This window comes from Macrobrachium nipponense, chromosome 3 (assembly GCF_015104395.2).
Source record: "Macrobrachium nipponense isolate FS-2020 chromosome 3, ASM1510439v2, whole genome shotgun sequence".
Classification (NCBI taxonomy): domain Eukaryota; kingdom Metazoa; phylum Arthropoda; class Malacostraca; order Decapoda; family Palaemonidae; genus Macrobrachium; species Macrobrachium nipponense.
The window spans coordinates 52,840,779-52,853,323 of NC_087202.1; the positions used below are offsets into that span (position 1 = coordinate 52,840,779).

At 41.4% G+C, this 12,545-nt stretch overlaps 1 protein-coding gene across 3 annotated transcripts in view; it reads left to right on the plus strand.

The window, feature by feature from the left end:
• The window catches only part of LOC135221780 (telomere-associated protein RIF1-like), a 104,433-nt gene that overhangs the window by 56,803 nt on the left and 35,085 nt on the right, over window positions 1-12,545 (plus strand). For all 3 annotated transcript variants that reach the window (XM_064259626.1, XM_064259628.1, XM_064259627.1), the window contains exon 13: window positions 12,220-12,378. In XM_064259626.1, coding sequence (XP_064115696.1) covers window positions 12,220-12,378 — 159 coding nt within the window. The remainder of the gene's footprint in view (window positions 1-12,219; window positions 12,379-12,545) is intronic.

Consider the following 12,545-nt stretch of genomic DNA (forward strand, 5'->3'; position numbering starts at 1 on the left):
ATTACCCCACGTCACTTATGCCCACAAATCTCAGAAGGCCACTATTCTGCAGGACGAAGTGAAGAAGATGATGGAAAAAAGGAGCTGCAACAAGTATGCAGTCCGACAAAAGGCTTCTACAGCAGGATTTTCCTGGTACCCAAAGCCAACGGGGAGTGGAGGACAGTAATAGACCTGTCAACGCTGAATCTGTTTATAAGGAAAACCAGTTTCAAGATGGAAACTCCGAAAACGGTTCTACAAGCAGTCAGAATCGGAGACTTTATGCTGACAGTCCGATCTAAAGGACGCATACTTTCAGATACCAGTCCATCAGTCTTCAAGGAAATTTCTCCGCTTCAGTCTTGCAGGGAAAGCTTTCGAGTTCAAGGTCCTGTGCTTCGGATTGACAACGTCTCCTCAAGTTTTTACAAGAGTGTTCACCCTCGTGTCGGCATGGGCGCACGCTCAGGGGATCAGGCTGATAAGATATCTGGACGATTGGCTGGTGATAGCAAAGTCCAGGGAGAAATTACTTCTCAGGACAGGGCGGCCCCCTCCTGCAGGCTTTGTCACAGCCTAGGTATTGTGGTGAATCAGCAGAAGTCGCAGCTGGATCCAAGTCAACGTTTGGAATATCTGGGAATGGTGAGAGACACAACACAAGCCAAAGTATTCCGACAGACCAAAGAGTACAGAAATGCAAACAAGTGGTGAATGCCTTTCTGGGAAAGCATACACAGCCAGCAAGACAGTGGCAGGTGGTGCTGGGAATCCTAACTTCCCTGGAGAAGCTAGTACCACAAGGAAGGCTACACCTTCGGTCCCTACAATGGAGGATGAAGGAGTTTTGGTCACCAACAGTAGATCACCCGTACGAGCAAATTTCCCTTGTCGGCAGAAGTGAGGAAAGACTTGCTGTGGTGGGTGGACGACGACAATCTGACAGTGGGTGTCCCCCTTCAACAATCCTCCCCCAGACCTCTTGCTGTTCTCGGATGCATCACTAGGAAGGCTGGGGGAGCCCATATGGAGGAGTTGATGGTGTCAGCAAAATGGAGTTGCAAGGACAGAGAACTCCATATAAACGTGCTGGAGTTGAAAGCAGCTTTCCTGGCTCTACAAGAATTCAGGGAGAGAGTAAAGGGACACTCGGTGGTATTGATGTCAGACAACACCACAGTAGTAGCTTATATAAACAAGCAAGGAGGCCTAGTTTCTCGGCAGTTACATGTGATGACAGTTCAACTTCACCAGTGGGCTATAGAGAACCTGGTAGACATCAAGGCCAGGTATATTCCGGGAAAAAGAAACATAGTGGCCGACAAGTTGAGCCGCAGGGATCAGATTTCTGGGACGGAGTGGTCCCTACTCCACAGGTAGTGGACAGGATGCTCATGTTGTGGGAAGGACCGATCATAGACCTATTCGCAACCAGGTACAACAAAAAGTTGGAAGTGTATTGTTCAGTAGTCCCGGACGCAGAGGCAGCAGCAGAAGATGCGCTACAACACCCCTGGGACAATCTGGACGTGTACGCATTTCCTCCATTTTGTCTAATCCGTCAGGTTCTGAACAGGGTAATGCGGTCTCAGAACCTCAAGATGACCCTGGTAGCCCCGTTATGGCCGAAAGCAGAGTGGTTTCCAGACCTACTGGAACTCCTAGTAGATGTGCCAAGAGAGTTACCTCCATGGAGCAACCTTCTGTGTCAGCCTCACGTGGAGAGGTACCACCAGTCGGTGAAGTCCCACCTATCGCTTCACGGGCGTGGAGACTGTCAAGTATCTCCTCCGAGAGCGAGGGTTTTCGCAGAAAGCAGCAACTCAGATGGCAGGAAATATCAGAAAATCATCTGCGACAGTATACCAAGGGAAGTGGTCAGCATACTGTGATTGGTGTCGTAGGGGGAACGTGTCTCCACTCGGTACCACTATTCAGCAGTTAGCAGACTTTCTGATATATCTCAGAACAGAAAAACATATGTCTGTATCTGCAGTGAAGGGGTACAGGGCTGCTCTAGCCTCAGTCTTACGAATGAAAAGGAGTGGACATACGTCTTCATGGGAGTTGGCCATGCTGATGAGGAGCTTTGAACAGTCATGCACACCAAAGGAGCTAAAAACCCCAGGTTGGGATCTGACCAAGGTACTGAGTAGTCTGACAAAACCCCCTTACGAACCACTAAGGCAGTCCACGGATAGGAGCCTGACCTGAAGACAGTCTTCTTATTGGCCCTGGCTTCAACCAGCACTCGAGAGGTTGGAGATCAATGGTGTGTGAGTTTGTCCCAGAATTCGTAGCAAAGACCCAAAATCCAACAATAGTAGACGGCAGATTCGACTCCTTTACCATACCTTCCTTGGCAGACTTTGTAGACAACGACAAAGCTGAAATGCTCCTGTGCCCCGTCAGGGCACTAAGGGGAGTACTAAAGAGAACAAGGCACCTCAGGCCGGGGTACCAGAGGTTGTTCGTAAGTACAGGACGGAACAAGAAGGAAGTGTCCAAGAATACAATATCATTTTGGCTAAGGGAGACAATCAGAAATGCTTATACTGCAGAAGACAGAGGGTCAGATAGCCAGGTGGGAGCTAGAGCTCATGACATCAGGGGTGTGAGTGCTTCCCTAGCATTTAAGAAGAAGAACATGTCTGTGGATAAAATTCTGAAAGCTGGCGTGTGGAAGCGCCAAACAACTTTCACCTCATTTTATTTGAAAGATGTTGCCCATAGATCCTTGGACACCTTTTCCTTGGGTCCAGTGGTGGCGGCCCAACAAGTGATATAGTTCATCCAGTGCCTGGCGGGTCAGTTTTGCGTCTAGTCTAAAGATGAAGGTAGGAAAGTAGAATGAATGGGATGACTGGTCTTTTTTCTTTACTACTTTCTTCCTACTCCTTTAACTACGGGCAATATGAAGGAGAGTACCGTCATGTGCTGGAACGGACTAGATGCAGGTGAGATGGTCAGCCATACTGTGAAGCTATCTTAGCTGATGATATACTTTTCAGTAGCAACACACCCCTCTGGATAATAAGGAAAGAGGGGTGAAGGTGGATCCAGTCGCAAGGGACAAGAGTAAACAGTAGAATGGTATCTACACCCAGTGGGAGGAAACCAATAGATCCGCTTATATCTTTGGTCCTAGGTTCATTGTCCATTCTCTAGAATTTCCCTATATATTCGGAAATGGATAAGGTGGCAAACTTCCAGTCAGTTGTAGAGACTTACCTCCCTCCAATAGTAAGTCTATCCTAATGTTAAGACCGAAGGTTTGTTTCGTGTATGAACAAATACCAAATTTGTAACTAATTTGTATTTTTCATAACTAACAAACCTGAGGTCTTAACAGTTAAAGGCCCACCTCGAACCACCCCTCTAGCAGTCTAAACTGGGTTAGAAATATAACTGAGGGTTAGGTCACAGGTAGCCGTGGGCATTCTGGGTATACATGCCCCGTGACCTGGTATAGATGCCATTAGTCCCTGGATCTCACAAGTGTAATTTTAATTCTACCGGTTTCCAGCTTGGCGCTAGTAAATCCTAATGTTAAGACCTCAGGTTTGTTAGTTATGAAAAATACAAATTAGTTACAAATTTGGTATTTTCAGTGTACTGCATTGTGATAAGTCATAATTTATATTGATTAAATGGGTGTGTTCATTCAAGTTGGAGGAATTCCATTGCTGTGTTGTATTTATGCTAGTTTTGAATGTGAAAGGATTGTTAGCACTTAACTTCAATACAAGTAGATCAGGCTGTGCTCATGTGGTGTAAGTTGCCTAATGATAAACTGATGCCAGTTATACCTCACTAGAAATGTTGTTTGTTTATTTGAATTGTGTGAATATTCAGCTGTACTTAGATCATTAACTTTATTTTTTATGATTGTTGAATTTTGTGGCCTTTAACTTTGCTTTCTAATTTAAAATGGATATTTATATATATATATATTTGTATAATGTTGAGGTTATTAGTGGGAGTTATTATTTTGGAGATTTTAATGTGAGTTTTTTTTGTTATTTAAGTTCCATTTTTTTTCTGGACAAGTGGGAATCTGCTGAGTCAGTTCATTGATTGTTATTCATAAGTTTGGTGGCTTCAGTTTCCATTTTTAATTCAGCAAAGATTGTTATGCAGTATTTTATGTCATAAGTCAGAATATCATCTAGTAGAATCACATTAGGAAAATGTTACAAGTATTTAGATGGGGTTACAAAAGTTTATGTTGCACAAATCTGCAATACCTATGTAGGCAGTAAGGGAGGTGAAGGTGATTGTTTATGAATGGCAAGCTTTATGAAACAATGAAAGTATGTAATAGTAAAACAAGCTGTATGAAAGCCATAGTTAGGTTGTGGTGTTTTCTGTTGCAAACAGCATTATGCTGACCTTTTGGTCATTTCCTTGAATTGGCCACGTTTTTTGATCCATGGCTATATGATGAATGATCCACAAGACCCATTCCCAAAGAGGGAAAGTGATGACGATGATTGCTATGTTGAAATGTATTTTGTTCATATATGATACAAACCTGAGGTCTTAACATTAGGATAATACTAGCGCCAAGCTGGAAACTGGTAGAATTAAAATTAAACTTGTGAGATCCTGGGACTATTGGCATCTACTATACCAGGTCACGGGGCATTTATTACCCAGAATGCCCTCGGCGTCCTGTGACCAGCCAGTTACTTTCCTACCGCCTTTGAGATAGGACATGATTACTTTTTATCTGTTTTAAAGCCGGTTTTATTTTGCCCGATATTATTCATTTCACTTTTTAATTTTTCTTTTTAATTTTTCTTTCTCTGGGTGTGCTCAGTGTGGGTGTGATCTGATAGGTGTGTGTGTACATTGTTAGATGGAGGTTTTTGCTTCACCAATGGGAACTTCTTCCGGTTCTCAGAAGAGACAAAGGAAATGCCCTGGTCAAGATTTTTAACTTTGGTGTTGACAGATCCTTATCCAACGTGTAGTAGGTGCAGAGAAAACGTATGTACTATTACTAATCCTTGTTCAATTTGTCGCGGTTGGTCGGTGGAACAGTGGAGGAAGTTTTATGAGAAAGGCCAGCACAAGAGAAAGGAGACGACGCCATCTTTGGATGACCAAGCGTCGTCGGCTTCTTTTGTATCGGCAATACACCAGATTGCTCCATGTGTTTCATCGCCTGCTTTTGATTTTTCCCATACTCCTTCAGTTTCTTCTAGCGATTCGTTATCGGAAACTCCAGGAGGGGTTTTGGGTAATTTTATGCGTAATTATGCTCCGTTATTCCCGGCAGGGAGGGGGGGGGAGCATCGCCATCTTTGTTCCAGGTGCCAGCTCCCGATTCGCAGAGAATGGAAGGTACATGGGCAGTGTTAGGCCTACCAGGCGTACCAACCTTGGTGGGGTTACTGTCTCATAATATGGCGCTGCGATTCCAGTAGGGCCCGACAGCGCTGAATGTTCCTCATCCCCCTGGCCTGCACTTTATGGGAACTAATGCCACGGCTACGTCAACAACTTCAATGTTTCCGGCGATGCAGAACGTTAGAGGTAGCTTTGCTGCACAGGCAGGGATGCCGGCAGCAGCCGCTCAGTCTCTCCCTACAAGATGGTGAAGTCACAACCGGCGTCACACACCAACATGGCAGACGCAATGATGTCACAGCCTACTGCTTCTCGATCTACTTCGTTGCCTCCTAAGCCAAAAACGCTTTCGGACTCGTTGGTACACACAGTCATGAAGAAATTACAAGATCTAGAGGAGAAGATAGTTAAGAAAGACAAAAAGAAAAGGCGTGATTCTTCGTCTTTTTCGTCTTCTTCCTCTAGCTCAGCGTCATCACTAAGTTTGATGACGTTACTGCATGTACCAGTCAAGCGTGGGAGGATACGGGACTTTGTGACTGATCCTTGGGCCAAGAGGAGAAGAGTGGATTCTTCTTCATCTTTGAGCCAGGACTGTCACATCCTGGTCAGCAACAAAGTAAAGAAGTCAATGGCTGGTAAGCTTAAAGCTAATGGACGAAGCCGTTTCCAAGCGTCTGAACGAGCGAAAGCGCCGACGGTCGCTGGGGTAGCAGCCGACGCGGAGATGCCAGCAGAGACTACAAAGAGTCTAAGAGAGACTACACTGCCATTGGTAAAATCAACGATGAGTGCGTCGAGTTCAACAAAGAATAAAGGACAGATACCAGTTTTGCCTGTAAGACCTTTTAAAATACAGAGAAAGGATGAGAGAGCTCCCATAAAAATTTTGAATAATAGTGTGTTGGTAACCTCGTCTGATACGTTGGTGGAAGGCATTGTTTGACTTGATGAGGGATCAAGGCCGAATTCCCCGACGGTCGTTGGAGACTGTAGTAATAGAGATAGAGAGGAAATTAGCTTGGTTTCGAGAGAGCCTTCATCTTGGAGATATAGGCGGGATTCTCGCTCTAGATCTGCGAGCAGAAAAGGAGTTAGGCGGTCTCGCTCTCCTACTGACTATTTGAGATCGAGCCGTCTGCGGCCATCAGAGAACAAAGATGCCGTGGCCATAGGGTCAGACGGCCATGAAGCACCCGGACGTTTGTCAGTGGATAGAAGTGAACTAGCGTCTCCTGTGGCAGAACACAGTACGTTAGAAATGGAGGAAGGAGAAAACCAAGGGTTTCTGGCTTCGTATGCGGAGGTGATTGATTTGATTCATCAATTCAATAACCTTTCGGGGAGCATGGGGACACCTGCCAGTATGCTTCCTCAGGGGATTGACATGGTATTTGGATTGAAAAAGGATACAAAGGTGTTGTATGAATTACCTTGTTCAAGTCATGCGGAGTCCGTTTTACAACACGTAATGCACGGATTGCGGAAAGGGATAATTCCTTAAGATTGAATAGATAGTTTTAGTTTATTTACCCCCCCTCCCCAATGATGAAACAAGAAATATTATACGACACCAATGGTTCCTTTTCTATCTAGACAAATTAACCCAAATGTGGTAAGGTTAAGGCCTGGATTAACCTTGGATCAAGTTAAGTTGAATGCCCTTCGATGACTTGCCAGAAAGCTGCTACATTAGATGAAACTGCTTCTTCTGTCTTTCAGACTGCTTCTTGGTTAGATCTTTGGTTAACAGCAGTGGTGAAAATTGCATCCTCAGAAGTAACAAGAAAAGTAGTGGATGAGTCAATGTTTATCAGATTGCTACAATCAGGTTCCAAAGCAAATGCGTACTTGACAGATTTAAGTGCCAATGTTTGGGCAAATATCCTGTTAATGAAGAGAGATGCAGCTTTGGCTAGATTAAGCGGCACTGTTGATTTGGATTCCCTGCTAGCAATGTGGAATGGGGATATCCTAGAGTCGCAATTGCTGTTGCCAGAGGGCATACTGGAAGAGGCTTTAGATAGAAGAAGGATGGACACTATTGATAGATTAGTACAGCAGGCAGTTAGAAAAACATCTGGAAGTCAAGCTAATCCTAATGAGGTAAGGCAAGCAGCAAATACCTCGAAAGAAGCCAGTGAGACATAACATCCCTAATAGAGCAACAAGACCCTCTTCCCCAAAGAAGTTAGCTCATCGGCCCTTTCCCAATAGAAATAACAGAGGAAGGGGGATTAGGGGAAGAGGGAGAGGTTCAAGATGATAGGATGGGCGCCTCCCATCACTCAGCCATATCAGTGGGGGTTGGCTGGCAATCACTGGAAGGTGTGGCAGAAATTTGGAGCAGAGCAGTGGGTGGTGTATGTTCTCAGGGTCGGTTATTTGATTCCGTTTGAAGTAACCCCACCCCTGACAGAACTACCATTACCTCACCTCTCTTTATGCTCAGGCACCTCAGAAGGCTTTTATTCTGCAAGAGGAAGTGAAGAAGATGATGGAAAAAGGGGCTGTGGAACAAGTATCCATTCCGTCAAAGGGGTTTTACAGCAGGATTTTCCTTGTCCCCAAAGCCAACAGGGATTGGAGGACAGTAATAGATCTGTCAACATTGAATCTGTTCTTTCTTACCATCATAAGCTGGAATGGACTAGATGCAGGTGAGGTGGTCAGCCATACTGTAAAGATAAAATAGATTATATTATATTTTTCAGTAGCAACACACTCCTCTTGGTAGTAGGGAAAGAGAGGGATGATAATAGATCCAGATACAAGGGACAGGAGTGGTTTAGGAGCATGGAGTGTTCTCCATCTTCTGTAATGTAGTGAACCTTGGCATCGTACGAGCACCCAATGAGGGAAACCAATAGATTCTCATATATATATATCTTTGGTTCAAGGGTTAACCCTTAAACGCCGAAGCGGTAAAAAGAAAAATGTCTCCCGTGTGCCGGAGGTGTTTCAGAGTGAGCGCGGAAGCGGAAAAAATATTTTTTTCAAAAAATCACAGCGCGCTTAGTTTTCAAGATTAAGAGTTCATTTTTGGCTCCTTTTTTGTCATTGGCTGAAGTTTAGTATGCAACCATCAGAAATGAAAAAATTATCATTATCATATATAAATAATGCGATATATGATAGCGCAAAAACGAAATTTCATATATAATTGTATTCAAATCGCGCTGTGCGCTAAACGGATAAAGGTAACAAGTTACTTTTTTTTCGTTGTGATGTACACTAAATTGCGATCATTTTGGTATATAACACATTGTAAAACGATAAAAGCAACACAGAGAAAATATTATCACAATATAATGCATGAATTCGTAACGTGCGGACATAAACAAATATTTTTTTCAAAAATTCACCATAAATCTAAATATTGTCCTAGAGACTTCCAATTTCTTTCAAAATGAAGACAAATGATTGAATATTACTATACTGTAAGAATATTAGCTTACAAATGCAGTTTTCGACCATATCTGACGAGTTAAATATTGACCGAATGTCAAATTTTTTATATATATATTTTTTTATATGCAATTATTTCAGAAATAAGAAAAGCTACAACCTTCAAATATTTTTCGTTTTATTCTACATGAAATTGCGCACATTTTAATCTATAAAACACTATGAAATGCCTAATATGAAACAGAGCAAATATTCCGAGAATGGAACTTACGCATTTCGGAGATTTGTGGCGGAGAATCCGCGCGCGGAGGGAAGGAAAGTTTTTTTTTTTTAATTCACCATAAATCTAAATATTGTGCTAGAGACTTCGAATTTGTTTCAAGATGAAGATAAATGACTGAATATTACTAGACTGTAAGAGTTTTAGCTTACAATTGCGTTTTTCGACCATTTCGGTAGTCAAAGTTAACCGAACGTGGTTTTTTTTCTATTTATCGTGATTTATATGCAAATATTTCAAAAATGAGAAAAGCTACAACCTTCAATTATTTTTTGTTGTATTCTACATGAAATTGTGCACATTTTCATATATAAAACATTATGTAACGGCTAATTTAAAATGGTGCAAACATTACCACAATCGCACGTATAATTTTTTTCGGAAGTTACCGCGCGGACGTAAGGAAAAAGTTTTTTCATAAATTCACCATAAATCAAAATATTGTGCTAGAGACTTCCAGTTAGTTGCAAAATTAAGGTAAATGATTGAATATTACTAAAATATAAGAGTTTTAGGTTACAATTGCGTTTTTCAACCATTTCGGTAGAGTCACGTTTTTCGACCATTTCGGTAGAGTCAAAGTTGACCGAAGGTTGAAAATTTGTCACATCATTTTTTATATGAAAATATTTCAAAACCGATAAAAGCTACAACCATGGGTTGTTTTTAGTTGTACAGTGGACCCCCCGTATTCGCGTTCTCCGGATTCGCGGACTCACACATTCGCGGACTCACACATTCGCGGATTTCTCTCGGGAACGTTTCCCTGCATTATTCGCGGAAAATTCGCGCATTCGCGGTATTTTTCTATGAGAAATATCCACAAATTCCTGGTTTTTTTGATCAATTTCATCATAAAATGCACTTTTTGTGATAAAACTATTAAAAAAACCAAGTATGAACATTTTTAGTGGTTTTCTTGAGTTTTAACTAACAAAATTGGCTGTTTTTAGCGTTTTTATAGGGGTTCCAAACATTCGCGGGTTCTAACTATTCATGGGGGGTCTGGTACGCATCCCCCGCGAATACGGGGGGACCACTGTATTGTGCATGAAATGGCGCACATTTTCATATATAAAACTTTATGTAACGGCTAATTTAAAATGGTGCAAACATTACCACAATCGCATGTATGATTTTTTTCGGAAGAGTTACCGCGCGGACGTAAGGAAAAAGTTTTTTCATAAATTCACCATAAATCAAAATATTGTGCTAGAGACTTCCAGTTAGTTGCAAAATTAAGGTAAATGATTGAATATTACTAAAATATAAGAGTTTTAGGTTACAATTGCGTTTTTCAACCATTTCGGTAGAGTCACGTTTTTCGACCATTTCGGTAGAGTCAAAGTTGACCGAAGGTTGAAATTTTGGCACTTATCGTTATTTATATGAAAATATCTCAAAACTGATATAAGCTACAATCATGAGTATTTTTTTGTTGTATTCTACATAAAAATGCGCACATTTTCATATATAATACTCCATGTAACGGCTAATTTAAAATGGTACAAAATTTATGTCAAAGTGATGAAATAATTTCCGAGATGTGTCACAGATACTTTTTAGTGCGGCAAGAAAGAAATTCGCGCTTGCGTGCCTCTGCGTAACGAATTGTAAAGAACAAAACAAACAACCTTGATCCGGTGAAAGCTCCCAGCATCCCCCAAGACGCGTGATTCAAGAGTTTTCGGCTGGTAGGCCTAAAAGTATTTTTCCGCGAATTTTTAAAAAAAATTTTGTGTGTCGACGTAAAATACGTCCAGTCGGCACACGAGAGACAAAAAATGTTGACGTAAAATACGTCCAGTCGGCAGTAAAGGGTTAATAGTCCATTGTCTTGGAATACTCCTACTATTCGGAAATGGATAAAGGTGGCAAACTCCCAGTCAGTTATAGAGACGTACCTCCCACCAATAAGTAAGTCTATCCTAATGTTAAAGACTGAAGGTTTGTATCGTAAATGAACAAATGACAAATTTTTAACCAATTTGTATTTTTCATAACTAACAAACCTGAGGTCTTGACAGGTAAAGGCCCACCTCGAACCACCCCTCTAGCAGTCTAAACTGGGTTGGAAGAGTAACTGGCTTGTCACGGGACGCCGAGAGCATTCTGGGTAATACATGCCCTGTGACCTGGTATAGATGCCAATAGTCCCTGGATCTCACAAGTTTAATTTTAATTCTATCGGTTTCCAGCTTGGCGCTAGTATTATCCTAATGTTAAGACCTCAGGTTTGTTGGTTATGAAAAATACAAATTGGTTAAAAATTTATAATATTTTCAATATGTTACTTACCAAAAAATGAAATCTGATGGTGTCATATGAATAAGGCTGCCCGCTTATTTAGGGTACGCATTCCCAAAACTAAAAGTGTCTATAGGTTTAAGCAGTACATTGGAACTGCAGGTATGAGTCCAGCTGTTTTGTGGTAGGTCTTTTGTAAAAGGAATCTGTTTATCAGCTAGTATAAAAACTGGCACAAAAACTTTCTTTAAGGTTATGATAACAATTGAATTTGTTATATTCAGCTGTCGTGATGACAGAAATTTTAGCTTTCTTAGATTAAAGAGAAAACACCAAGTCAGGATAGATGAGTATTGCAGAAAGCAGAGGAGGTATTGATGAAAAAGAGACATCTGAACTGTTTAGAAATGCATTTTGCAAGAACATTGAAAATACATAGAGGAAGAGCCAGAAATCATGAGTAGGGGAATTGACTGCTCTTGAGTTGAGTGGGGCTGAACATTTTTTGAACCTCCCGAAAATTTGAGTGATGCCAATAGGTCTCATACAAAATCTTCAGTGATGACAAAGTAGGACTAAGACTTTGGAGGATCACAAGTTACTTGTGCCCCACAAATAAAAATTCCTGGTGATCAATATAATATAAATGAATGTAGTGTGAGAAAGTGGATATTTTAGGATGCTGTACTACTATAGGAGATGTTATGTTATCCTTGAGTGAAATCTGAAGAAGGATGGTCCAGGATAAAAACCAGTTGCAGGGTGTAGTTTAATTATCTTAACCTTAACCCTATCACCATTGCCAGTTTACATTTGGGAGATAGGATTTATTTTAATAGTGTTACCAATCGAGGATGGTTTATGTGCAGTTTTGAATCCTGAATGATTGAATAAAGAACAATGCATTTTTTCTGAAAGGTTATGATAGTAATATTTCCATCTTACAGGGAGAGATACCACATCCCCTCCCTCCAAACAGAGGAGGGTTAGCTTTGCTGATCCCCCTGTATCTGATCGTGTTGAGATTCCCCCTTCACCTAAAACCCTGAAAAGCATGAGAGCACAGAAGAGGCTAGATATGACCAAAGCAGATTCCCCTCCCAAAGGTAGGCATCATTTGTTTTTTAGTTTCTTATGTTTTATTTTTCTAATTTTATTAGATCATATGAGGCTGTTTGGAACTGTTGGAAATGTGAATCATGGAAGTTAGGGTATTACTGTATTCTCTGTAGAACTATTGGGGTAAAGTAAACTTGAGTTACACTTGTGTTGA